Genomic DNA, 27,987 nt, shown 5'->3' on the forward strand with positions numbered 1-27,987 from the left:
TATGGAGATCGCCCCGAGCAATTTGACGGGTTCCGGTGACCGCCCCCAAGGGTTGCCAAAGTGTACGGGTTCGGTGACCGCCCCCAAGGGTTGCCATTTGTACGGGTTCGGTGACCGCCCTCAAGGGTCCCTTAGTGGAATCACGGCATCTTGCATTGTGCGAGGGCGTGAGGAGATTACGGTGGCCCTAGTGGCTTCTTGGGGAGCATTTGTGCCTCCACACCGCTCCAAACGGAGATTAGCATCCGCAAGGGTGTGAACTTCGGGATACATCGTCGTCTCCGCGTGCCTCGGTTATCTCTTACCCGAGCCCTTTACTTATGCACTTTACTTTGTGATAGCCCTATTGTTTCTTGTCATATATCTTGCTATCACTTAGTTGTTTACCTTGCTTAGCATAAGTTGTTGGTGCACATAGGTGAGCCTAGTTGTTTTACATTTTGTGCTTGTCAAATTAACCGTTAGGTTTATTCCGCATTTGTTCAAGCCTAAACCGTAATTATTTTAAAGCGCCTATTCACCCCCCCCCCTCTACGCTGTTGGGTAACGTAGCGGAAATTCAAAATTTTCTACGCATCACCAAGATCAATCTATGGAGTAATCTAGCAACGAGGGGAAGGGGAGTGCATCTACATACCCTTGTAGATCGCGATGCGGAAGCGTTGCAAGAACGCGGATGAAGGAGTCATACTCGTAGCGATTCAGATCGCGGTTGATTCCGATCTAAGCACCGAAGAACGGTGCCTCCGCGTTCAACACACGTGCAGCCCGGTGACGTCTCCCACGCCTTGATCCAGCAAGGAGAGAGGGAGAGGTCGAGGAAGACTCCGTACAGCAGTAGCACGACGGCGTGGTGGTGGTGGAGGAGCATGGCAATCCCGCAGGGCTTCGCCAAGCACCACGGGAGAGGAGGAGGAGGGAGAGGGGTAGGGCTGCGCCGAAAGAGAGACGTTCTCGTGTCTTGGGCAGCCCCAAAACCCCAATATATATAGGGGAGGGGGAGGGCTGCGCCCCCATCTAGGGTTCCCCCCCAAAGGGGTGCGGCCAGCCCTAGATGGGGCTTGGGGGCGGCCAAGGGGGGAGAGAGGGGGGCGCCCCACTAGATGGGCCCTAGGCCCATCTGTGCCTAGGGTTTCCCCCCTTCCCCCTTTCCTGCGCCCTGGGCCTCTTGTGGGGGGGCGCACCAGCCCACCTGGGGCTGGTCCCCTCCCACACTTGGTCCACGCAGCCCTCTGGGGCCGGTGGCCCCACCTGGTGGACCCCCGGGACCCTCCCGGTGGTCCCGGTACATTACCGATAGCACCCGAAACTTTTCCGGTGACCAAAACAGGACTTCCCATATATAAATCTTTACCTCCGGACCATTCCGGAACTCCTCGTGACGTCCGGGATCTCATCCGGGACTCCGAACAACATTCGGTAACCACGTACATACTTTCCCTATAACCCTAGCGTCATCGAACCTTAAGTGTGTAGACCCTACGGGTTCGGGAACCATGCATACATGACCGAGACGTTCTCCGGTCAATAACCAACAGCGGGATCTGGATACCCATGTTGGCTCCCACATGTTCCACGATGATCTCATCGGATGAACCACGATGTCGGGGATTCAATCAATCCCGTATGCAATTCCCTTCGTCTATCGATATGTTACTTGCCCGAGATTCGATCGTCGGTATCCCTATACCTTGTTCAATCTCGTTACCGGCAAGTCTCTTTACTCGTTCCGTAACTCACATCATCCCATGATCAACTCCTTGGTCACATTGTGCACATTATGATGATGTCCTACCGAGTGGGCCCAGAGATACCTCTCCGTTTACACGGAGTGACAAATCCCAGTCTCGATTCGTGCCAACCCAACAGACACTTTCGGAGATACCTGTAGTGCACCTTTATAGCCACCCAGTTACGTTGTGACGTTTGGTACACCCAAAGCATTCCTACGGTATCCGGGAGTTGCACAATCTCATGGTCTAAGGAAATGATACTTGACATTAGAAAAGCTCTGAGCAAACGAACTACACGATCTTGTGCTAGGCTTAGGATTGGGTCTTGTCCATCACATCATTCTCCTAATGATGTGATCCCGTTATCAACGACATCCAATGTCCATGGTCAGGAAACCGTAACCATCTATTGATCAACGAGCTAGTCAACTAGAGGCTTACTAGGGACATGGTGTTGTCTATGTATCCACACATGTATCTAAGTTTCCTATCAATACAATTCTAGCATGGATAATAAACGTTTATCATGAACAAGGAAATATAATAATAACCAATTTATTATTGCCTCTAGGGCATGTTTCCAACAGTCTCCCACTTGCACTAGAGTCAATAATCTAGTCCACATCACCATGTGATTAACACTCATAGGTCACATCACCATGCGACCAACATCCAAGAGTTTACTAGAGTCAACAATCTAGTTCACATCACTATGTGATTAACACTCAATGAGTTCTGGTTTGATCATGTTATGCTTGTGAGAGAGGTTATTAGTCAACGGGTCTGAACCTTTCAGATCCGTGTGTGCTTTACGAATATCTATGTCATCTTGTGGATGCTACCACGCGCTATTTGGAGCCATTTCAAATAATTGCTCTACTATACGAATCCGGTTTACTACTCAGAGTCATCCGGATTAGTGTCAAAGTTCGCATCGACGTAACCCTTTACGACGAACTCCCTTTCACCTCCATAATCGAGAAAATTCCTTAGTCCACTAGGTACTAAGGATAAGTTCGACCGCTGTCATGTGATCCTTTCCCGGATCACTATTGTACCCCTTGACCAACTCATGGCAAGGCACACTTCATGTGCGGTACACAGCATAGCATACTGTAGAGCCTACGTCTAAAGCATAGGGGACGACCTTCGTCCTTTCTCTCTCTTCTGCTGTGGTCGGGTCTTGAATCTTACTCAATACTCACACCTTGTAACACAGCCAAGAACTCCTTTGCTGATCTATTTTGAACTCTTTCAAAATCATGTCAAGGTGTGTGTTCTTTGAAAGTATCATCGGGCGTCTTGATCTATCTCTATAGATCTTGATGCCCAATATGTAAGCAGCTTTTATCCAAGTCTTCCTTTGAAAAACTCCTTTCAAACAACCCTTTATGCTTTCCAGAAATTTTACATCATTTCGGATCAACAATATGTCATTCACATATACTTATCAGAAATGTTGTAGCGCTCCCACTCACTTTATTGTAAATACAAGTTTCTAACAAACTTTGTATAAACCCAAAAACTTTGATCACTCCATCAAAGCGTATATTCTGACTCCGAGATGCTTGCTCTAGTCCATGGAAGGATCTGGAGCTAGCATACCTTTTAGCATCCTTAGGATCGAAAAAACCTTTCTAATTGTATCACATACAACCTTTCCTTACGAAAACTGGTAAGGAAACTTGTTTTGACATCCATCTGCCAGATTTCATAAATGCAGCTAATGCTAATATGATTCCGACGGACTTAAGCATCGCTACGGATGGGAAAATCTCATCGTAGTCAACTCCTTGAACTTGTGGAAATACTCTTTGCCACAAGTCGAGCTTCATAGACGGTAACATTACCGTCCACGCCCGTCTTCTTCTCAAAGTTCCATTTATCTCGGATTTCATGGCTTCTAACCATTTGTCGGAATATGGGCCCACCATCGCTTCTCCATAGCTCATAGGTTCATCGTTGTCCAACAACATGACTTCCAAGACATGATCACGTACTACTCTGAAGTATTACGCATCCTCGTCGTCCTACGAGGTTTGGTAGTGACTTGATCCGAAGTTTCATGATCACTATCATAAGCTTCCACTTCAATTGGTGTAGGTGCCACAGGAACAACTTCCTGTGCCCTGCTACACACTAGTTGAAGTGACGGTTCAATAACCTTATCAAGTCTCCACCATCCTCCCACTCAATTCTTTCGAGAGAAACTTTTCCTCGAGAAAGGACCTGTTTCTAGAAGCAATTACTTTTGCTTCCAGATCTCAAATAGGAGGTATACCCAACTGTTTTTGGGTATTCTATGAAGACGCATTTATCCGCTTTGGGTTCGAGCTTATCAGCCTGAAACTTTTTCACATAAGCATCGCAGCCCCAAACTTTTAAGAAACGACAACTTAGGTTTCTCTAAACGGTGTCGTCTCAACGAAATTGCGTGGTGCCCCGTTTAAAGTGAATGCGGTTGTCTCTAATGCCTAACCCATAAACGATAGTGGTAATTCGATAAGAAAACATCATGGTATGCACCATATCCAATAGGGTGCAGTTATGATGTTCGGACACACCATCACACTATGGTGTTCCAGGCGGTATTAATTGTCGGTGGCCCCACCTGGTGGACCCCCGGGACCCTCCCACACTTGGCCCACGCAGCCCTCTGGGGCCGGTGGCCCCACCTGGTGGACCCCCGGGACCCTCCCGGTGGTCCCGGTACATTACCGATAGCACCCGAAACGTTTCCGGTGACCAAAATAGGACTTCCCATATATAAATCTTTACCTCCGGACCATTCCGGAACTCCTCGTGACGTCCGGGATCTCATCCGGGACTCCGAACAACATTCGGTAACCACGTACATACTTTCCCTATAACCCTAGCGTCATCGAACCTTAAGTGTGTAGACCCTACGGGTTCGGGAACCATGCAGACATGACCGAGACGTTCTCCGGTCAATAACCAACAGCGGGATCTGGATACCCATGTTGGCTCCCACATGTTCCGCGATGATCTCATCGGATGAACCACGATGTCGGGGATTCAATCAATCCCGTATGCAATTCCCTTTGTCTATCGATATGTTACTTGCCCGAGATTCGATCGTCGGTATCCCTATACCTTGTTCAATCTCGTTACCGGCAAGTCTCTTTACTCGTTCCGTAACTCACATCATCCCGTGATCAACTCCTTGGTCACATTGTGCACATTATGATGATGTCCTACCGAGTGGGCCCAGAGATACCTCTCCGTTTACACGGAGTGACAAATCCCAGTCTCGATTCGTGCCAACCCAACAGACACTTTCGGAGATACCTGTAGTGCACCTTTATAGCCACCCAGTTACGTTGTGACGTTTGGTACACCCAAAGCATTCCTACGGTATCCGGGAGTTGCACAATCTCATGGTCTAAGGAAATGATACTTGACATTAGAAAAGCTCTGAGCAAACGAACTACACGATCTTGTGCTAGGCTTAGGATTGGGTCTTGTCCATCACATCATTCTCCTAATGATGTGATCCCGTTATCAACGACATCCAATGTCCATGGTCAGGAAACCATAACCATCTATTGATCAACGAGCTAGTCAACTAGAGGCTTACTAGGGACATGGTGTTGTCTATGTATCCACGCATGTATCTGAGTTTCCTATCAATACAATTCTAGCATGGATAATAAACGTTTATCATGAACAAGGAAATATAATAATAACCAATTTATTATTGCCTCTAGGGCATGTTTCCAACATAGGCGTCATCCACGATCTTTCACTCTAGGATAGATCGAACGGAAAGAATAGCTTTGTGTTATTTTAGTATGAACTCTTGAATAGGTCGAACGGAATGAATAGCTTTGAGGTGATTTAGTACCCTACAAACAATTTATTCTTATGTCCTCTGCTAGATAGGAACTTTGGAGTGATTCTTCATCGCACTTTGAGGGATGGTTATATGATCCAAGTATATTAGCATTGTTGAGAGGTTGCACTTGTGAAAGTACGGACCCTAGGCCTTGTTTTCAAGCATTGCAATACCTTTTTTGTGCTCGTTTACTATTTGCCACCTTGCTGTTTTTATTTATTTATATTATAAAAATATATTTCTACCATCAATATTACACTTTTATCACCATCTCTTCGCCGAACTAGTGCACCTATACAATTTGCCATTGTATTGGGTGTGTTGGGGACACAAGAGATTTCTTGTATTTGATTGCAGGGTCATTTGAGAGAGACCATCTTCATCCTACACCTCTCACGGATTGATAAACCTTAGGTCATCCACTTGAGGGAAAATTGATACTGTCCTACCAAACACTGCGCTTGGAGGCCCAACACGTGTCTATAAGAATAAAGTTGTGTAGTAGACATTGGCTGCTAATACTTGAGAATATTCTTTGGCTCATCTTGTGTCGAATCAATAAATTTGGGTTGAATACTCTATCCTCGAAAACTGTTGCGATCCCCTATACTTGTGGGTTATCACTTGCATCGACGTAACCCTTTACGACGAACTCTTTATTACCTCCATAATCGAGAAATATCTCCTTAGTCCTCTTAGGTAACTAAGGATAATTTTGACCGTTGTCCAGTGATCTACTCCTGGATCACTATTGTACCCCCTTGCCAAACTCATGGCAAGGTACACAATAGGTTTAGTACACAGCATGACATACTTTATAGAACCTATGGCTGAGGCATAGGGAATGACTTTCATTCTCTCTCTATTTTCTGCCGTGGTCGGGTTTTGAGTCTTACTCAACTTCACACCTTGCAACACAGGCAAGAACCCTTTCTTTGACTGATCCATTTTGAACTTCTTCAAAATCTTGTCAAGGTATGCGCTTTATGAAAGTCCTATTAAGCGTCTCGATCTATCCCTATAGATCTTGATGCCCAATATATAAGTAGCTCCACCGAGGTCTTTCATTGAAAAAATCTTATTCAAGTATCCTTTTTATGCTATTCAGAAATTCTATATCATTTCCAATCAATAATATGTCATCCACATATAATATCAGAAATGCTACAGAGCTCTCGCTCACTTTCTTGTAAATACAGGCTTCACCATAAGTCTGTATAAAACCATATGCTTTGATCACCTCATGAAAGCGCATATTCCAACTCCGAGATGCTTGCACCAGTCCATAGATGGATCACTGGAGCTTGCACACTTTGTTAGCACCTTTAGGATCGACAAAAACTTCTGATTGCATCATATACAATTCTTCTTTAATATCCATTAAGGAATGCAATTTTTGACATCCGTTTGCCACATTTCATAATTATAAAATGCGGCAATTGCTAACATGATTCGGACGGACTTAAGCATAGCTACGGGTGAGAAAGTCTCATCATAGTCAACCTCTTGAACTTGTCGAAAACACTTTTGTGCAAGTCAAACTTTGTATATAGTGATATTACCATCAGCATCCGTCTTCCTCTTGAAAATCCATTTATTCTCAATGGCTTGCCGATCATTGGGCAAATCCACCAAATTCCACACTTTGTTCTCATACATGGATCCTATCTCAGATTTTAAGTCCTCAAGCCATTTATCGGAATCTGGGCTCATCATAGCTTCTTCATAGTTCGTAGGATTGCCATGGTCTAATAACATGACTTCCAGGATAGGATTACCGTACCACTCTAGTGCGGAATGTGCTCTGTTCGACCTATGAAGTCCAGTAGTAACTTGATTCGAAGTTTCATGATCATCATCATTAGCTTCCTCTCTAGTTAGTGTAGGCATCATGGGAACGGATTTCTCTGATGTGCTCCTCTCCAATTCGAGAGAAGGTACAATTACCTCATCAACTTCTACTTTCCTCCCACTCACTTCTTTCGAGAGAAAACTCCTTCTCTAGAAAGGACCCATTCTTAGCAAGAAAGATCTTGCCTTTGGATCTGTGGTAGAAGGTGTACCCAATAGTTTCTTTAGGGTATCCTATGAAGACGCACTTCTCCGATTTAGGTTCGAGCTTATCAGGCTCAAGCTTTTTGACATAAGCATCGCATCCCCAAACTTTAAGAAACAACAACTTAGGTTTCTTGCCAAACCATAGTGCATATGGTGTCGTCTCAACGGATTTAGATGGTGCCCTATTTAACGTGAATACGGCTGTCTCTAATGCATAACCCAAAACGATAGTGGTAAATCGATAAGAGACATCATAGAATGCACCATATCCAATAAAGTATGGTTACGACGTTCGGACACACCATTATGCTGTGGTGTTCCAGGTGGCGTGAGTTGTGAAACAATTCCACATTGTTTTAAATGAAGGCCAAACTCGTAACTCAAATATTCGCCTCCGCGATCAGATCACAGAAATTTATTTTCTTGTCACGATGATTCTCCACTTTCACTCTGAAGTTCTTTGAACTTTTCAAATGTTTCATACTTGTGTTTCATCAAGTAGATATACCCATACCTAGTCAAATCATCTGTGAAGGTCAGAAAATAATAATACACGCTGCGTGCTTCAACACTCATCAGACCGCATACATCGGTATGTATTATTTCCAATAAGTCATTAGCTCGCTCCATTGTTCGAGAGAACGAAGTTTTAGTCATCTTGCGCATGAGGCATGGTTCACAAGTATCAAATGATTCGTAATCAAGTGATTCCAAAATCCCATCTACATGGAGTTTCTTCATGCGCTTTACATCAATATGACCTAAACAGCAGTGCCACAAGTATGTTGCACTATCATTATCAACTTTGCATCTTTTGGCATCAATATTATGAATATGTGTATCACTATGATCGAGATTCAATAAACAATTCACATTGGGTGTATGACCATAGAAGGTTTTATTCATGTAAATAGAACAACAGTTATTCTTTGACGTAAATGAATAACCTATTGCAATAAACATGATCAAATCATATTCATGCTCAACGCAAACACCAAATAACATTTATTTAGGTTCAACACTAATCCCGAAGGTAGAGGAAGTGTGCGATGGTGATCGTATCAACCTTGGAATCACTTCCAACACACATCGTCACCTCGCCCTTAACTAATCTCTGTTTATTCTGCAATTCCTGTTTTGAGTTACTAATCTTAGCAACTGAACCGGTATCAAATACCCAGGGTCTACTATTAATACTAGTAAGGTACACATCGATAATATGTATACCAAATATACCTTTGTTCACTTTGCCATCTTTCTTATCCGCCAAACATTTTGGGCAGTTTCGTTTCCAGTGACCATTTCCTTTGCAGTAGAGGCACTCAGTTCCAGGCTTGGGTCCAGCTTTGGGCTTCTTCATGGGAGCAGCAACTTGCTTGCCATTCTTCTTAAAGTTCCCTATCTTTCCCTTGCCCTTTTTCTTGAAACTAGTGGTCTTGTTAACCATCAACACTTGATGCTCTTTCTCGTCCCTTGCATATTATAGTTCATCACGAAGTTGTAGTAGCTTGGTGACAGTGACTAGAGAACTTTGTCAATCACCATCTTATCTGGAAGATTAACTCCCACTTGATTCAAGCGATTGTACTACCCAGACATTCTGAGTACATGCTCATTGGTTCAGCTATTCTCCTCCATCTTGTAGGCAAAGTACTTGTCAGAGGTCTCATACCTCTCGACACGGGCATGAGTTTGAATTACCAATTTCAATTCTTGGAACAACACATATGCTCTGTGGCATTCAGAACGTTTTTTAAGTCCCGGTTCTAAGCCGTAAAGCATGGCGCACTAAACTATTAAGTAGTCATCATATCGAGCTTGCCAAACATTCATAACGTCTGCATCTGCTCCTGCAATTGGTCTGTCACCTAGCGGTGCATCAAAGACATAATTCTTCTGTGCAGTAATGAGGATAATCCTCAGATCACGGACCCAGTCCGCATCATTGCTACTATCATCTTTCAACTTAGTTTTCTCTAGGAGTATATCAAAAATAAGTGAGCTAAACCGCGAGCTATTGATCTACAACATAGATATGCAAATACTATCACGACTAAGTTCATGATAAATTAAGTTCAATTAATCAAATTACTAATGAACTCACACTTAAATCAACATCCCTCAAGTTGTCCAAGTGACACATGATCCAAATCAACTAAACCATGTCCGATCATCACGTGAGATGGAGTAGTCTTCAATGGTGAACATCTTCATGTTGATCATATCTACTATATGACTCATGTTCGACCTTTCGGTCTCCAGTGTTCCGAGACCATGTGTGTACATGCTAGGCTCGTCAAGTTTAACCCAAGTATTTTGCGTGTGCAAAACTGTCTTACACCCGTTGTTTGTGAACGTAGAGTCTATCACACCGATCATCATGTGGTGTCTCGAAACGACGAACTGTAGCAACGGTGCATACTCAGGGAGAACACTTTTATCTTGAAATTAAGTGAAGGGATCATCTTATAATGCTACCGCTGTTCTAAGCAAAATAAGATGCATAAAGGATAAACATCACATGCAATCAAAATATGTGACATGATATGGCCATCATCATCTTGTGCTCTTGATCTCCATCTCCAAAGCATCGTCATGATCTCCATCATCACCGCCTCGACGCCCTGATCCCCATCGCAGCGTCATGGTCGCCTCGCCAACTATTGGTTCTACAACTATCGCTAACGCATAGTGATAAAGTAAAGCAATTACATGGCGTTTGCATTTCATACAATAAAGAGACAACCATAAGGCTCCTGTCGGTTGCCGATAAATTACAAAACACTAGTAGACTGCCCGTGCGTTGCCACGGGCTTTTGAAAATTTGTATCGGTTGCATGTAAAATTTTACATACATAGAAAGATAGGCAATAACAAATAAAAAAATTGGAATCTAATTCGCTTTCAATGTACTTTGATTAAAAAATGTAATTCGACCCTATACCTGATGCACAAAATAAAGAAGGTGGTACACAAACACTGAACTCTTTATTCTGCAATGCATTACAAATGATAATAACACTTGAATGCCTTTTTTTAACTCTTAAAATCGTTTGCCTCATGAAAGCATGTGCATTGTTATTATCTATTAATTAAAAACGACACATGAAGGATTTTTTTTTCCTTTAAACAAATGTTCCAACCAGAAACTTCATTGCAATATGCAATTGGCTTGCAAACTATTACATAATATGGATTTAGGCGCTTCAAACCATACAATTTACCATTTAGAAAGTGATACAGAAAAACACATGTTCTAGAACATGCTACTCCTACCTCTCTTGTGACAGGTAGACATATCAATCTTTGATAACATTTAATGTTTAAACTTTTATTGGCATTTATTTGTATTTTATAACAATTTTTCAATTTTGTTTGAGTTATGTAACTTCATATTTTGTGTATCGGCTCAAAAGGATTTTCACATAAAACTCAAAAGGAAATGTGTGTGTTGTAATAGGAGCTACGCCATAAAAGGGAAGCAAGCAACCCCTATTGAAACACCAACCAACTAGAGAGAAACCCTAATTAGACATACACTCATACATTAACATCAAATATAAGGGTGAAAGTGTGAATGCCATATATTTAGGAACGGAGGGAGTAGCTCACAACTCACAAGTTTACAACATTTTTTTTCATCTATTAGCACAAAAGTCAAATAATGCACGGTAGGACTGAGGAAAAGGTCTATAATATGTGTGCGTGCGTGCGTGCAAGAGAGAGAGAGAGAGAGAGAGAATCGACACCCCCAAATTGTCTCCGTATGTCTAGGCTATCTGAACCCATACAATATGTGAGAAGGAAATGGGGTAAGGACGTGTATGGACAGCACGCCAAATCAGGCCGAAAAAAGACAGTTTTCTAAAATATTACAAGGCATCCCAAAGATATTGACGTTATGAATTGCTACGAACTTAAATGCTTAATACAATCAACAGAAAAGCTACCAGCATGCTTCTCCATTTTGAGCCAGTCCACCTATTGAGGACTTCTTGATTAAAACCTGCAGTCATTCTAGATAGCCTGCAAAACAGGAGGTAAATGTCAGTAAATAATGTACAAATGATAATTCCAGTTGAGTTGAAAGGCTTAATTTGAAAACCAACAAATATATGCAGGCTTATTTCATACTGCTATTTTAATGAGCACCAATAACCTCCTTGTCAGCGTCATAATATATCATCCAAAATCATATAAACAATTTTGAGGCAACTTTATACTACTTATGAGCATAAATAATATGATTAATAAACAAACATTGGATTGTAACAGATGTGAAAAACACTTCATGTTGCAAGGAATCAGATGGTGTGAGTATCGTCTGAAAGCTTTCTGGAGAAATAAGAATAGAGAGATGTTAAGTTTAAAGAACAGAATGGCTCACCTTACAAAAAGTCTAAGTTCACCATCATTACATGTATAAATGGGGAAAACTTGGTATGAATAAGAGAAATAGCAAATAAGGATAGAGAGTTATTAAGTTCATCACACTGTTTATTTGCTTACTGTAGAAATAAGACAACATCCCCTGGAAAAAGGCAATGAACCACTCGCTCATGCAATTTGCCACATTTTCTAATGTAGGGAAATTATTTCACTTAGACATCCGTAGTTGAACAGACCAAACCCAACCCCCATCCCGCTAACTCACAACCCTCAGGCTTCTCACTAAATCCAGTAACTCGTGTTTTAAATGAGCCATTGATCGATGTCGTCATGGCAGGCCAGCAACAAGGGACAAGGGTGGCAACCGCCTTCCCATCTTAGTGCTAGTACCTCCTACTTCTATACTGGAAACACCATTCATTTTGGGCTCTACCACGACAACGCCACTCATGCGTTGCCTTGGAAATAGAAAGCTATGTTAAAATAAAATTCATTACAGTTTGAGAATAGGGAATCACAAGCTAGCTAGTACAAGCTAAGTAAAACATCTAAATTCAGATTGAATAAACATATAGATTCAGTTAAAAGACTATGTTCCACACCGAGATATAATACATCCCGCTCTTTTGGCAGATACTTAATAATGTATACTGACATACATATATACCAAAAAAGTATAGATAATAATCATTATTTCAAAATATATCATCAGCCAGGTCTTAGACCTTGGTACAAACACATGTATAGACCAAAACTGAATTATCATAAGTAGAATAGCAAAAATGCCCGTGCGTTGCAACGGAAAAAAAACTAAAAGGACACAACGTGCAAGGCGAGAAAATCAGGCTTGAAGGTACATATACTCGTATGTCAAATGAGTACCAAATCCTCATGCACAATAGACAACATTGTCTTCTTCTCTATCGTCGTCGTCCCAGCTCACAAATTACACAGTTTACTTGATCCACGGTACAATCTCATTGTAATTTCTGTATTTTTGCTAGCCATTGATCAATAATATGGTCAACTGCAGGAAGCAATGCCTCTGTGGCAATAGATCATCTGCCTCTTTCTCTTGTTCTAATGCTGATGGTGGGATATAGCTATCCGGAAAGGGTGGAGGGGAGGGCAGAAGGCAACTGCGAAGAAATATGTCAGAAGTTTGAGAGTAAATAGCAAATGGTTGACAAGGTAGTTTGATGAATACATTTCCGAGTACAATATAGCAGCAGAACTTTAGAAGCATTGTTACTCCCATTCTTGGGACTAAGCAGTGGTCAGGACATCTCATGTGCCCCCATCTTCCTTTTGTCTGACGGCTGCCATTATGTACCGAGATAAGTAAAAGTAAATATGTTTTTCTATCTAAAGTAGGAATTTTTTGCTAAAAAAAGTACAATACCTCCGTTGCACCTTGCAAAGACACATGAGGATGTGATCAATTCGTTTCAACTCCTTCAAGACAGTTATTTCCTAATGTGACATTGATTCAGGAGCTTTCCCATCAGACTATGTTCACTTTGTAAACAACACATACAAATATTCCGTTATGCTAGTACTTTTGCTTGGCAAATCGCAGTAAATAAAAAAATGTAAAATAAACAGAAGCAATGAAGTACTCAATTTCGTGCAAGTGATCTTGCATGACCAATGCCAACTATCATTATTACAGATTATTAGAATGCCAGGGTAAGGAGTAGTTTAACCACCAGACTGTAATATGTTCTATTTTGTTCCAAACAGTGTGTCAGTGCACATGGACTCAAGCTTATATGTAGTAACTTCCAATCGATAAACAAACATGTATCTTTGAACAGTTAAGTAAGCATATAAACTCCAATATCATAGAAAGAGGAGTAAATATAAGAAAACTTGTGAGCAAAAAAACCATGAAACTATATTCAAATTCATTCTTGAATCCTTAGTCTCAGAAAACCGTAAAATTGCCTACATATAATTTTCTAACTGCGGGCCCATAGTTTTGCAAAATTTGACCTACACGTACATCTCAAATCTTCATTCTAATCATAAAAAGCGGCTGCCACACACTAATCAGTGCTCATAGCGGTTGGCAAACCATGTTATATAAACCAGATCCACCACACAATTCTGGAAATCATGTTTTGTAGCAGGATTTCTGATATAGTAGGTTATGGAGAATATCATTGCCATTTAATCAAGGCTAGAATCTGAAGCTTGACGGAAGAATATAGCAGCAATGAACTACTTTTGCAGGGTATAGCAGAAATGAACTTGACTAAGTAAATAGATCAACAACTCGTTTGCTGGTAAGTACCCAGATTTTGATATTAACAAAATCTAAACCCCATGCCCAGTGATACTGACAGCAGAGTAAGAAATCCTTAGGGAGAAAGGTAAATTGGCTACTTGAAATGTCGTGGTGGAGGTGATGTTTCCCGTTGCCGTGCTCCAGCATCACCAGATCGACGCAACCCCGAATAGAATGCCGCTGCCGGCCATCCCACCTCCCCTCCTGAACAACATAAATTCCAATAAAGTAACTCAATTTCTGAAAGTTCTCATACATGAATATCAAAGGTGTATGATTGAAGTTGTTGAGAATGATAATGATGTACTACTGAACTATAACTGCTTCAATAAACAGCAACGTCGCACATAGTTCAGTTTGTAAAAGGAAAATAACATATTCTCTTGGTGTACAGAATGGAATACAACTATCCAGAAAGTGTGTGTGAGGAAGGAGATGCAATATGAGTGCTGATTGCCATGGTTCAATCGGCTCCAACACACACAAAATGGTGTAGATGTAATCTCCAACGGCAAGGTTTTTATGTGAGCGCTGATTCCCATGGTTCAATCACTCCAACACACAAAAAATGGTGTGGATGTAATCTCCGACAGCAAGGTTTTTTCTTCTTCTCCATTCTGACCTTCTCACTCCCTCTATTATGACTAAGGGGAGCAAACTCACCAGGAGTTGGTGGTGTCGAAAATTCAGCAGAAGCCACACCCCTGAGACCTCATCAGACTGCAGCATCAACCATCTAACCATTAGTCAATCACAGTGTAGCAAAGGGGCTAACACGCCACATTAGCGCGCACACTGATTCCGATTTTGATGCGATTCACATCTAACGATATTGTTAAGATGCCGTCATGCATGGACGCATGGGCAGGAGCTGCTTGAGGGGTTCCAGGAGTGTGACAACGAGCACATACTGGTGGCCCGTGTCCCCGTCCAGGCCAACTCCAACGGCACGCCGCGTGCACCGTGCTCTTTAGGTGACCGGAAAGCTCCAGCCCCCGAGGGATCGGATATGGCTGGAACAAAGAGCCATTGTAGTTCCTCCAGTCGGCAGTCTCACGATGATGGCAACCGCCCGACTAAATTGAAACTGCCGGAAGAACACCTGTGATCCTCTCCTGCATCAAGCATCCGCCATTGTGAGATTGATTCCTTAATTAATCTGAAAAGTATCGTTCCCCCACTCGCTTTTAAATTGTATATTTATTTTTTTGAAATGCATGGATATTATTTTAAAAAGGTGTGAACACTTTTTAAATCACATGCACTTAAAAAATGCTTGAACACTTTCAAAATTATGATTGAATTCACTTCCTGGCAGGTTTGATCCACAAAATATCTGAATTCCACTTCTGAGTAAATAAAAAAAGTTGTCCCTACCACAAGAATAGGTCCAACATCGATGCACTTCCTTTTCACTTTCCTAATAAAAAGCAACAAATACTTGCTATTTCTGTTTAACAATAATAGTAAGCTACGTCAAATGCTCACAGTTTAGAAAAAAGTTTGCATATCTGTCTTATTAGAATAAATGACCCTTCAAAATTAAGTAGTGGCCTAAAAACTGATATATGTTTTATGCTTCTTGAGCTAGTGAGTTGCGAACTTCCATCCGTTGTCTAATTTCTGGGCACATTACAGAGTGACTTTGCTTCAGTTAAAAGCATGCGCTAGTTTGCTTGATGGCCGTGCATTCACGAGTTGGAGGATTTGGTTGGTTGGCCAACATTTGTGAAGAAATAAAATGACCCACTTTAGTGAAGAAAATCAGACACAAAAGGCGACCAAGGAAAATAAAACAAACTCATGTTGTGCACATGGATTAAGAGTCATAAATTCGAGTAGATCATCAGGGTACCAAAGTCGAAGGCAGTAAGTACACAGAGAGTAACCTGCGGCTGTAGGTGACCATTTGCCTCTTGCAGCAGGTGGCCTGGGCCTCTCCAACTCCAAATGCAGCATTGGCACCAATACACTGAAAGATAAGAGGGGCAAATGCAAATATGCATGCATTATGTGATTCTAAATTGATGAGGAAAAATAGAAGTGTTTTTAATACGAACATAATAGTATCAATTGTGCAATGCATAGGCTGTTGAAAAAATACTTGTGCCCTTGCAATTTTGGTTGGAGGCATTGTGTTCAAAGTACAGAGCAAAGGAACATTATACAGTGTACAAGTGTTGATACCTCTGAGTGATCAACAACTGTAGCCTGCAGGCATTAACATCAGATTCCATTGAATCTTCAGAGGATTGGCCACGTTTGGAGCTCATCTGCAAGACCAACATGGCCTCGTCGGAGCTCCGTCCAAGCTTATGGGGCGCAGACACGGGGCGCCATCCCTGCCGCACACAACCAGACTCTTCACCTGTGCTCTAGATTGGAAGGATGGATAGGGGAGAGGCTCTTCACCTCTCGCGCAACCGGCCCCCGCCCTCGTTGCCGCACACGGAGATTGCCTCCTCGCCTGATCGGGTCGTAGCGGCGTCCCAGGAGACAAGACGCACACGGTGCCCACCGCCTCGATCTACCTCTCCCGGCGCGGCCCATCTCGACGAGATGTGGCCGTGGCTGATCTGGTCGCTGCCCCGCTGACTTGCTCGACTCGATCTGGGGCGTCCCCGCTTAAAGAACAGAAGGTGAGTGGAGGGCAGCGCCGGTGGGGAAGAGAGCTGCGCGGGCGGGGAGAGAGGAAAGAGGGTGATACGTCTCGGTCGTATCTATAATTTTTGATACAACTTTCATATATTTTTGGCAACTTCTTATACTATTTTTGGGACTAAGATATTGATCCAGTGCTCAGTGCCAGTTCCTGTTTGTTGCATGTTTTTGTTTCGCAGAATATTTATATCAAACGGAGTCCAAATGGGATAAAAACGGACGGAGATTATTTTTAAAATATTCGGAGAATATGGGAAGGAAAATCCACGCGAGACGGTGCCCGAGGGAGGCACGAGGCAGGGGGCGCGCCCCACCCTCTGGGCGCGCCCCTGACCCTCGTGGGCCCCCTGTAAGGCGGTTGATGCCCTTCTTCGGCCGCAAGAAAGCTATTTTTTGAAAAAAAATCACGGCGAAGGTTTCAGTCCAATCGGAGTTACGGGTCTCCATATATATACAAAACGGTGAAAGGGCAGCAGAGGAACGCAGAAACAGAGAGAGACAGAGAGACAGATCCAATCTCGGAGGGGCTCTCGTCCCTCCCACGCCATGAAGGCCAAGGATCAGAGGGGAAACCCTTCTCCCATCTAGGGAGGAGGTCAAGGAAGAAGAAGACGAAGGGGCCCCCTCTCCCCTTCTCTTCCGGTGGCGCCGGAACGCTGCCGTGGCCATCATCATCACCGCAGTCTTCACCAACAAGTTCACCGCCATCATCACCAACTCTTCCCCCCTCTATGCAGCGGTGTAACCTCTTTTTTACCCGCTGTAATCTCTACTTAAACATGGTGCTCAACGCTATATATTATTTTCCAATGATGTATGGCTATCCTATGATGTTTGAGTAGATCCGTTTTGTCCTATGGGTTATTTGATGATCAAGATTGGTTTGAGTTGCATGTTTTATTATTGGTGTTGTCCTATGGTGCTCTCCGTGTCGCGCAAGCGTGAGGGATTCCCGCTGTAGGGTTTGCAATATGTTCATGATTTGCTTATAGTGGGTGGCGTGAGTGACAGAAGCACAGACCCGAGTAAGTAGGTTGTTTGCGTATGGGATGAAGGGGGCTTGATACTTTAATGCTATGGTTGGGTTTTACCTTAATGATCTTTGGTAGTTGCGGATGCTTGCTAGAGTTCCAATCATAAGTGCATATGATCCAAGTAGGGAAAGTATGTTAGCTTATGCCTCTCCCTCAAATAAAATTGCAATAATGATTACTGGTCTAGTTATCGATTGCCTAGGGACAAATAACTTTCTCGTAACAAAAAACTCTCTACTAAAACTAATTTAGCTGTGTCTTTATCTAAACAGCCCCTACTTTTTATATACGTGCTCTTTATTTTTCTTGCAAACCTATCCAAAACACCTACAAAGTACTTCTAGTTTCATACTTGTTTCGGGTAAAGCGAACGTCAAGTGTGCGTAGAGTTGTATCGGTGGTCGATAGAACTTGAGGGAATATTTGTTCTACCTTTAGCTCCTCATTGGGTTCGACACTCTTACTTATCGAAAGAGGCTACAATTGATCCCCTATACTTGTGGGTTATCAAGACCTTTTTCTGGCGCCGTTGCCGGGGAGCAATAGCGTGGGGTGAATATTCTCGTGTGTGCTTATTTGCTTTATCACTAAGTAATTTTTATTTGTTGTTTTTAGTTGTTTTCTATCTTTAGTTATGGGTGGGAAACGCAAAATACCAAAAAAATAGTTGTACCTACTAAACCAATGGTTGAAGAACCACTCAAAATCTATCACACTCCTGAAGCTTATTACTTGGATCATCTTCGATCCCTATGTGCTCGTGCTGAAACCCCAACTAGCTTAGTTGAGGGCAAATCTTTAGATGAGCATGCTTGTTATGTGCGACACCGTATATCTGAAAAAGGGAAACGTTTACTGGATCAAATTCATCGTTTGCAATGCTATGCTTGGAATTTATGTGAAATATATGATTTTACTTGTTGTTCTGAAGACCCTAAGAAACACCTTCCCTACCAATGTTTGTTTAGTGATAATGGAATCGTATCTTCTTATGCTAAAGGTGTTTATAATTACTATGATGTTCAACAAATTGAAGAATTTGTTGCTTTTAAGGGTGCTTATGAAATTACTTCTTTGATTGAAACGTATGATGCTACTCTTTACAAATCTGAAAATTTTGCCATACTTAAATATTGCTATGATAATTATGCTTCTAATGCCTATGTTGAACCATATATTGAGGACTACTCCGCTATCTAAGAAGAGACTAATATTTTGCAGGAGCCTATGGAAGAAGAAATTGATGAAACTGTGAGCTCATTGGATGAAAAAGATGATGAGGAGAGCGAAGAACAAAAGGAGGAAGAGCGGATTAGCTACCCGTGCCCACCTTTTAATGAGAGTAACTCTTCAACTCATACATTGTTTAAATTCCCTTCGTGCTTACCGAAGGATGATTGTTATGATCCCGTTGATTCTTTTGAAATATCTCTTTTTTATGATGCTTGCTATGCTTGTGGCCATGATGCCAATATGAATGATGCTTATGGAGATGAACTTGCTATAGTTCCTTATGTTAAACATGAAATTGTTGCTACTGCACCCACGCATGATAGTCCTATTATCTTTTTGAATTCTCCCAACTACACTATATCGGAGAAGTTTGTGCTTATTAAGGATTATATTGATGGGCTGCCTTTTACCGTTGCACATGATGATTTTGATGAATATAATATGCATGTGCTTGCTGCTCCTACTTGCAATTATTATGAGAGAGGAACTATATCTCCGCCTCTCTATGTTTCCAACACGAAAAAATTGCAAGAAACTGTTTATACTATGCATTGGCCTTTACTATGTGTGCATGAATTGTTCTTTTATGACATGCCGATGCATAGGAAGAGAGTTAGACTTCGTTGTTGCATGATATATGTTGCCTTGTGCTCACTACTAAATGCCAAATCATTGTTAATTAAAATTGGCTTTGATATACCTTGGGATCTGGGTGGATTCACTACTTGAGCACTATATGCCTAGCTTAATGGCTTTAAAGAAAGCGCTGCCAGGGAGACAACCCGGAAGTTTTAGAGAGTCGTTTATTTCTGTTGAGTGCTTTTATATAGTTTAAAAACAAAAAAATAAAGAGGGGAACCCAAAACTTTTTCAAAAAGGAAAGTGAAAGTGAGAGAGACAAGCATTGTTAAAGTGGGAGCTAGCCTTGAACTTTGTTCATGCTCACGGAAACTTTGTGAATCTTGATTACAGAAACTTTTCAATAAAAATAATTATCCCCTTGTACAATTCCATTGTATTATAAAAATAATGTGCCAAGGTTTGCCTTTAGGATGTTTACAATGCTTGTTGGTTTGTGTGGTGCAGGACAGAAACTTTAGCTGTAGTGCGCGATTTTTAATTTTTTACTGGAACGTCAAATGGTTTTGATTCTCTCTGTAATGTCTTTATATACAAATTTTTTATTTTTCCTAATTTGGGCAGAATTTTTCAAGTACCATAAGTATGGTTAATGTTCAGATTATTACAGACAGTTCTGTTTTAGACAGATTCTGTTTTTGATGCATAGTTTGCTTGTTTTGATGAAACTATCGATATATATCAGTGGATTAAGCCATTAAAAAGTTATACTACAGTAGCCACAATGCCAAAACAAAATATGAATTGGTTTGCAACAGTACTTAGAGTAGTGATTTGCTTTATTATACTAACGGATCTTACCGAGTTCTCTGTTGAAGTTTTGTGTGGATGAAGTGTTCGATGATCGAGGATGTCTCGATGTGAGGAGAAGAAGGAGAGGCAAGAGCTCAAGCTTGGGGATTCCCAAGGCACCCCAAGTAAATATTCAAGGAGACTCAAGCATCTAAGCTTGGGGATGCCCCGGAAGGCATCCCCTCTTTCTTCAACAAGTATCGGTATGTTTTCGGATTCGTTTCATTCATGTGACATGTGCAAATCTTGGAGCGTCTTTTGCATTTAGTTTTCGCTTTTCTTTTATGCACCATGCTGGTATGAGATAGTCCTTGGTTGATTTATAGAATGCTCTTTGCACTTCACTTATATCTTTTGAGTATGGCTTTATAGAATGCTTCATGTGCTTCACTTATATCATTTGAAGTTTGGATTGCCTGTTTCTCTTTACATAGAAAACCGCCATTTGTAGAATGCTCTTTTGCTTCACTTATATTTGTTAGAGCGTGGGCATATCTTTTGTAGAAAGAATTAAACTCTCTTGCTTCACTTATATCTATTTAGAGAGATGACAGGAACTGGTCATTCACATGGTTAGTCATAAAATCCTACATAAAACTTGTAGATCACTGAATATGATATGTTTGATTCCTTGCAATAGTTTTGCGATATAAAGATGGTGATATTAGAGTCATGCTAGTGGGTAGTTGTGGATTGTAGAAATACTTGTGTTGAGGTTTGTGATTCCCGTAGCATGCACGTATGGTGAACCGTTATGTAACGAAGTCGGAGCATGAGGTATTTATTGATTGTCTTCCTTATGAGTGGCGGTCGGGGACGAGCGATGGTCTTTTCCTACCAATCTATCCCCCTAGGAGCATGCGTGTAGTACTTTGTTTCAATGACTAATAGATTTTTGCAATAAGTATGTGAGTTCTTTATGACTAATGTTGAGTCCATGGATTATACGCACTCTCACCCTTCCATCATTGCTAGCCTCTTCGGTACCGTGCATTGCCCTTTCTCACCTCGAGAGTTGGTGCAAACTTCGCCGGTGCACCCAAACCCCGTGATACGATACGCTCCATCACACATAAGCCTCATTATATCTTCCTCAAAACAGCCACCATACCTACCTATCATGGCATTTCCATAGCCATTCCGAGATATATTGCCATGCAACTTCCATCATCGTCATATACATGACTCGAGCATTCATTGTCATATTGCTTTGCATGATCGTAAGATAGCTAGCATGATATTTTCATGGCTTGTCCTTTTTTTATATCTTTGTTACGCTAGATCATTGCACATCCCGGTACACCACCGGAGGCATTCATATAGAGTCATATCTTTGTTCTAGTATCGAGTTGTAATATTGAGTTGTAAGTAAATAAAAAGTGTGATGATCATCATTATTAGAGCATTGCCCCAGTGAGGAAAGGATGATGGAGACTATGATTCCCCCACAAGTCGGGATGAGACTCCGGACTTTAAAAATAAATAAAAGAGGCCAAAGAAGCCCAAAAAAAGAGCCCAAAGAAGCCCACCAAAAAAAGAAAAGAAAATAAAATAAAATAAAAAATGAGAGAAAAAGAGAGAAGGGGCAATGTTACTATCCTTTTGCCACACTTGTGCTTCAGAGTAGCACCATGTTCTTCATATAGAGAGTCTCTTGAGTTATCACTTTCGTATACTAGTGGGAATTTTCATTATAGAACTTGGCTTGTATATTCCAATGATGGGCTTCCTCAAATGCCCGAGGTCTTCATGAGCAAACAAGTTGGATGCACACCCACTTAGTTTCCAGTTTGAGCTTTCCTACACTTATAGCTCTTAGTGCATCCGTTGCATGGCAATCCCTACTCCTCGCATTGACATCAATTGATGGGCATCTCCATAGCCCATTGATTAGCCGCGTTGATGTGAGACTTTCTCCTTTTGTCTTCTCCACATAACCTCCACCATCATATTCTATTCCACCTATAGTGCTATGTCCATGGCTCACGCTCATGTATTGCGTGAAAGTTGAAAAGGTTTGAGAATGTCAAAAGTATGAAACAATTGCTTGGCTTGTCATCGGGGTTGTGCATCATTTGAATATTTTGTGGGGTGAAGATGGAGCATAGCCAGACTATATGATTTTGTAGGGATAACTTTCTTTGGCCATGTTATTTTGAAAAGACATGATTGCTTTATTAGTAGGCTTGAAGTATTATTGTTTTTATGTCAAATGATAGACTATTGCTTTGAATCACTCATGTCTTAATATTCATGCCATGATTAGATACATGATCAAGATTATGCTAGGTAGCATTCCACATCAAAAATTATCTTTTTTATCATTTACCTACTCGAGGACGAGCAGGAATTAAGCTTGGGGATGTTGATACGTCTCCGTCGTATCTATAATTTTTTATTGTTCATGCCAATATTCTACAACTTTCATATATTTTTGGCAACTTTTTATACTAGTTTTGGGGACTAACATATTGATCCAGTGCCCAATGACAGTTCCTGTTTGTTGAATGTTTTTGTTTTGCAGAATATCCATATCAAACGGAGTCCAAACGGGATAAAAACGGACGAAGATTATTTTTGGAATATTCGGAGAATATGAGAAGGAAAATCCACGTGAGACGGTGCCCGAGGGAGGCACGAGGCAGGGGGCGCGCCCCTGACCCTCGTGGGCCCCCTGTAAGGCGGTTGATGCACTTCTTCGGCTGCAAGAAAGCTATTTTTTGGAAAGAAAAAAATCATGGCGAAGGTTTCAGCCCAATCGGAGTTACGGATCTCCATATATATACGAAACGATGAAAGGGCAGCAGAGGAACGCAGAAACAGATCCAATCTCGGAGGGGCTCTCGCCCCTCCCACGCTAAGAAGGCCAAGGACCAGAGGGGAAACCCTTCTCCCATCTAAGGAGGAGGTCAAGGAAGAAGAAGACGAAGGGGCCCCCTCTCCCCTTCTCTTCCGGTGGCGCCGGAACGCTGCCGTGGCCATCATCATCACCGCAATCTTCACCAACAACTTCACCGCCATCATCACCAACTCTTCCCCCTCTATGCAGCGGTGTAACCTCTCTTTTACCCGCTGTAATCTCTACTTAAACATGGTGCTCAACGCTATATTTCCCAATGATGTATGGCTATCCTATGATGTTTGAGTAGATCTGTTTTGTGTTGGAAATATGCCCTAGAGGCAATAATAAATGGTTATTATTATATTTCTTTGTTCATGATAATTGTCTATTGTTCATGCTATAATTGTGTTATCTGGAAATCGTAATACATGTGTGAATACATAGACCACAATGTGTCCCTAGTAAGCCTCTAGTTGACTAGCTCGTTGATCAACAGATAGTCATGGTTTCCTGACTATGGACATTGGATGTCATTGATAACGGGATCACATCATTAGGAGAATGATGTGATGGACAAGACCCAATCCTAAGCATAGCTCAAAGATTGTGTAGTTCGTTTGCTAGAGCTTTTCCAATGTCAAGTATCTTTTCCTTAGACCATGAGATCGTGCAACTCCCGGATACCGTAGGAGTGCTTTGGGTGTGCCAAACGTCACAACGTAACTGGGTGACTATAAAAGTACACTACGGGTATCTCCGAAAGTATCTGTTGAGTTGGCACGGATCGAGACTGGGATTTGTCACTCCGTATGACGGAGAGGTATCTATGGGCCCACTCGGTAATGCATCATCATAATGATCTCAATGTGACTAAGGAGTTAGCCATGGGATCATGCATTATGGTACGAATAAAGAGACTTGCCGGTAACGAGATTGAACAAGGTATTGGGATACCGACGATCGAATCTCGGGCAAGTAACATACCGATTGACAAAGGGAATTGTATGCGGGATTGATTGAATCCTCGACATCGTGGTTCATCCGATGAGATCATCGTGGAACATGTGGGAGCCAACATGGGTATCCAGATCCCGCTGTTGGTTATTGACCGGAGAGGCGTCTCGGTCATGTCTGCATGTCTCCTGAACCCGTAGGGTCTACACACTTAAGGTTCGGTGACGCTAGGGTTGTAGAGATATTAGTATGCGGAAACCCGAAAGTTGTTCGGAGTCCCGGATGAGATCCCGGACGTCACGAGGAGTTCCGGAATGGTCCGGAGGTGAAGAATTATATATAGGAAGTCCAGTTTCGGCCACCGGGAAAGTTTCGGGGGTTATCGGTATTGTACCGGGACCACCGGAAGGGTCCCGGGGGTCCACCGGGTGGGGCCACCTATCCCGGAGGGCCCCATGGGCTGAAGTGGGAAGGGAACCAGCCCTTAGTGGGCTGGGGCGCCCCCCCTTGGGCCTCCCCCTGCGCCTAGGGTTGGAAACCCTGGGGGTGGGGGCGCCCCACTTGGCTTGGGGGGGAAGCCACCCCCTTCCCCCTTGGCCGGCGCCCCCCTTGGAGATCTGATCTCCCAAGGCCGGCGCCCCCCCTGGGGGGCCTATATATAGTGGGGGGAGGGAGGGCAGCAGCACCACAGCCCCTGGCGCCTCCCTCTCCCCCTGCAACACCTCTCCCTCTCGCAGAAGCTTGGCGAAGCCCTGCCGAGATCCCCGCTACTTCCACCACCACGCCGTCGTGCTGCTGGATCTCCATCAACCTCTCCTTCCCCCTTGCTGGATCAAGAAGGAGGAGACGTCGCTACTCCGTGCATGTGTCGAACGCGGAGGTGCCGTCCGTTCGGCACTCGGTCATCGGTGATTTGGATCACGGCGAGTACGACTCCATCAACCCCGTTCATTAGAACGCTTCCGCTCGCGATCTACAGGGGTATGTAGATGCACTCCTTTCCCCTCGTTGCTAGTATACTCCATAGATGGATCTTCGTGATGCGTAGGAAATTTTAAAATTCTGCTACGATCCCCAACAGTGGCATCATGAGCTTGGCCTATGCGTAGTTACTATGCACGAGTAGAACACAAAGCAGTTGTGGGCGTAGATGTTGCCAATTCTTCTTGCCGCTACTAGTCTTATCTTGTTTCGGCGGCATTGTGGGATGAAGCGGCCCGGACCGACCTTACACGTACGCTTACGTGAGATAGGTTCCACCGACTGACATGCACTAGTTGCATAAGGTGGCTAGCGGGTGTCTGTCTCTCCCACTTTAGTCGGAACGGATTCGATGAAAAGGGTCCTTATGAAGGGTAAATAGAAATTGGCATATCACGTTGTGGTTTTACGTAGGTAAGAAACGTTCTTGCTAGAAACCTATACAAGCCACGTAAAAACTTGCAACAACAATTAGAGGAGTTCTAACTTGTTTCTGCAGCATGTGCTATGTGATGTGATATGGCTAGAAGATGTGATGAATGATATATGTGATGTATGAGATTGATCATATTCTTGTAATAGGAATCATGACTTGCATGTCGATGAGTATGACAACCGGCAGGAGCCATAGGAGTTGTCTTTATTTTTTGTATGACCTGCGTGTCATTGAATAACGCCATGTAAATTACTTTACTTTATTGCTAAGCGCGTTTGCCATAGAAGTAGAAGTAATCGTTGGCGTGACAACTTCATGAAGACACAATGATGGAGATCATGATGATGGAGATCATGGTGTCATGCCGGTGACGAAGATGATCATGGTGCCCCGAAGATGGAGATCAAAGGAGCAAAATGATATTGGCCATATCATGTCACTATTTGATTGCATGTGATGTTTATCATGTTTTGCATCTTATTTGCTTAGGACGACGGTAGTAAGTAAGATGATCCCTTATAATAATTTCAAGAAAGTGTTCCCCCTAACTGTGCACCATTGCGAAGGTTCGTTGTTTCGAAGCACCACGTGATGATCGGGTGTGATAGATTCTAACGTTCGCATACAACGGGTGTTGACGAGCCTAGCATGTACAGACATGGCCTCGGAACACACGCAATACACTTAGGTTGACTTGACGAGCCTAGCATGTACAGACATGGCCTCGGAACACGGAGGACCGAAAGGTCGAGCATGAGTCGTATAGAAGATATGATCAACATGGAGATGTTCACCGATCTTGACTAGTCCGTCTCACGTGATGATCGGACACGGCCTAGTTAACTCGGATCATGTTTCACTTAGATGACTAGAGGGATGTCTATCTGAGTGGGAGTTCATTGAATAATTTGATTAGATGAACTTAATTATCATGAACTTAGTCTAAAATCTTTACAATATGTCTTGTAGATCAAATGGCCCACGTTGTCCTCAACTTCAACGCGTTCCTAGAGAAAACCAAGCTGAAAGATGATGGCAGCAACTACACGGACTGGGTCCGGAACCTGAGGATCATCCTCATAGCTGCCAAGAAAGATTATGTCCTACAAGCACCGCTAGGTGAAGCACCCATCCCAGAGAACCAAGACGTTATGAACGCTTGGCAATCACGTGCTGATGATTACTCCCTCGTTCAGTGCGGCATGCTTTATAGCTTAGAACCGGGGCTCCAAAAGCGTTTTGAGAAACATGGAGCATATGAGATGTTCGAAGAGCTGAAAATGGTTTTCCAAGCTCATGCCCGGGTCGAGAGATATGAAGTCTCCGACAAGTTCTTCAGTTGTAAAATGGAGGAAAATAGTTCTGTTAGTGAGCATATACTCAGAATGTCTGGGTTACACAACCGCTTGTCTCAGCTGGGAGTTAATCTCTTGGATGACGCGGTCATTGACAGAATCCTTCAGTCGCTTCCACCGAGCTACAAGAGCTTTGAGACGAACTTCAATATGCAGGGGATGGAAAAGACCATTCCTGAGGTATATTTGTAACATCCCAAATTTTCAATTTGGTATGTTATACATAGATCATCATTGTATATCATGTTTTATTGCATTTTGACAAATCCTCGATAAATCCTAAGCAACTCAAGGACCCTCGGAGAGAGTTGGGGATTTTCTCGAATTTTCATATTTGATTTTTCATCAAATAATAAGACGAGGATTTTGGTTTTAATTATTTTTCTCTCCGGAAAAATATTTCATTAAACAAAATAAATGAGAGGAGAAAATATGACTTCTCCAAAACAATTGAAATACTGGAGGAAAAATGTTAAAATCATTTATTGGAATTTATTTGCAAATTATTTGCAATTTTCATTGCATTAAAAATATTGCATGTTTTCAAAAAAATTATTTTTGTGTCAAAAAAATGTTCACCCTATTCTAGATTTTCTAACTAGACGGGGAAAATTTATTTTATCTTTTTTGGACTTTTATTTATTTTTCTACAAATATTTTTCCACGGAACGTATTTAAAAAAAAAACAGCGCGCGCCCGCCGGGCCGAAGCCCAGCCGAGGCCCAGCCGCCCGC

The 27,987-nt window shown here is 42.4% G+C and overlaps 1 protein-coding gene across 10 annotated transcripts; it reads right to left on the reverse strand.

The window, feature by feature from the left end:
• Positions 1-12,696: 12,696 nt before the first annotated feature.
• On the reverse strand, positions 12,697-17,034 carry LOC123120700 (uncharacterized). 10 transcript variants are annotated; one of them, XR_006459552.1, is made up of 9 exons: positions 16,739-17,034; positions 16,514-16,668; positions 16,216-16,298; positions 15,238-15,441; positions 14,990-15,046; positions 14,425-14,530; positions 13,439-13,509; positions 13,244-13,355; positions 12,697-13,175 (listed from the first exon to the last, which is right to left on the reverse strand). XR_006459552.1 is itself a non-coding variant. In XM_044540687.1 (6 exons), the coding sequence occupies exons 1-5, from the start codon at positions 16,874-16,876 to the stop codon at positions 13,503-13,505; spliced, it is 534 nt and encodes a 177-aa protein (XP_044396622.1). In that variant the 5' UTR covers positions 16,877-17,034; the 3' UTR covers positions 12,697-13,355; positions 13,439-13,502. The 10 variants fall into 10 exon arrangements, 2 of the variants coding, with proteins under 2 accessions (XP_044396622.1, XP_044396623.1); XR_006459551.1 differs by having other exon boundaries at positions 13,439-13,554; XR_006459548.1 differs by having other exon boundaries at positions 13,439-14,530.
• Between the last annotated feature and the right edge of the window lie 10,953 nt (positions 17,035-27,987).

The sequence above is a fragment of the Triticum aestivum genome, chromosome 5D, assembly GCF_018294505.1.
Source record: "Triticum aestivum cultivar Chinese Spring chromosome 5D, IWGSC CS RefSeq v2.1, whole genome shotgun sequence".
In the NCBI taxonomy this organism is placed as follows: Eukaryota; Viridiplantae; Streptophyta; class Magnoliopsida; order Poales; family Poaceae; genus Triticum; species Triticum aestivum.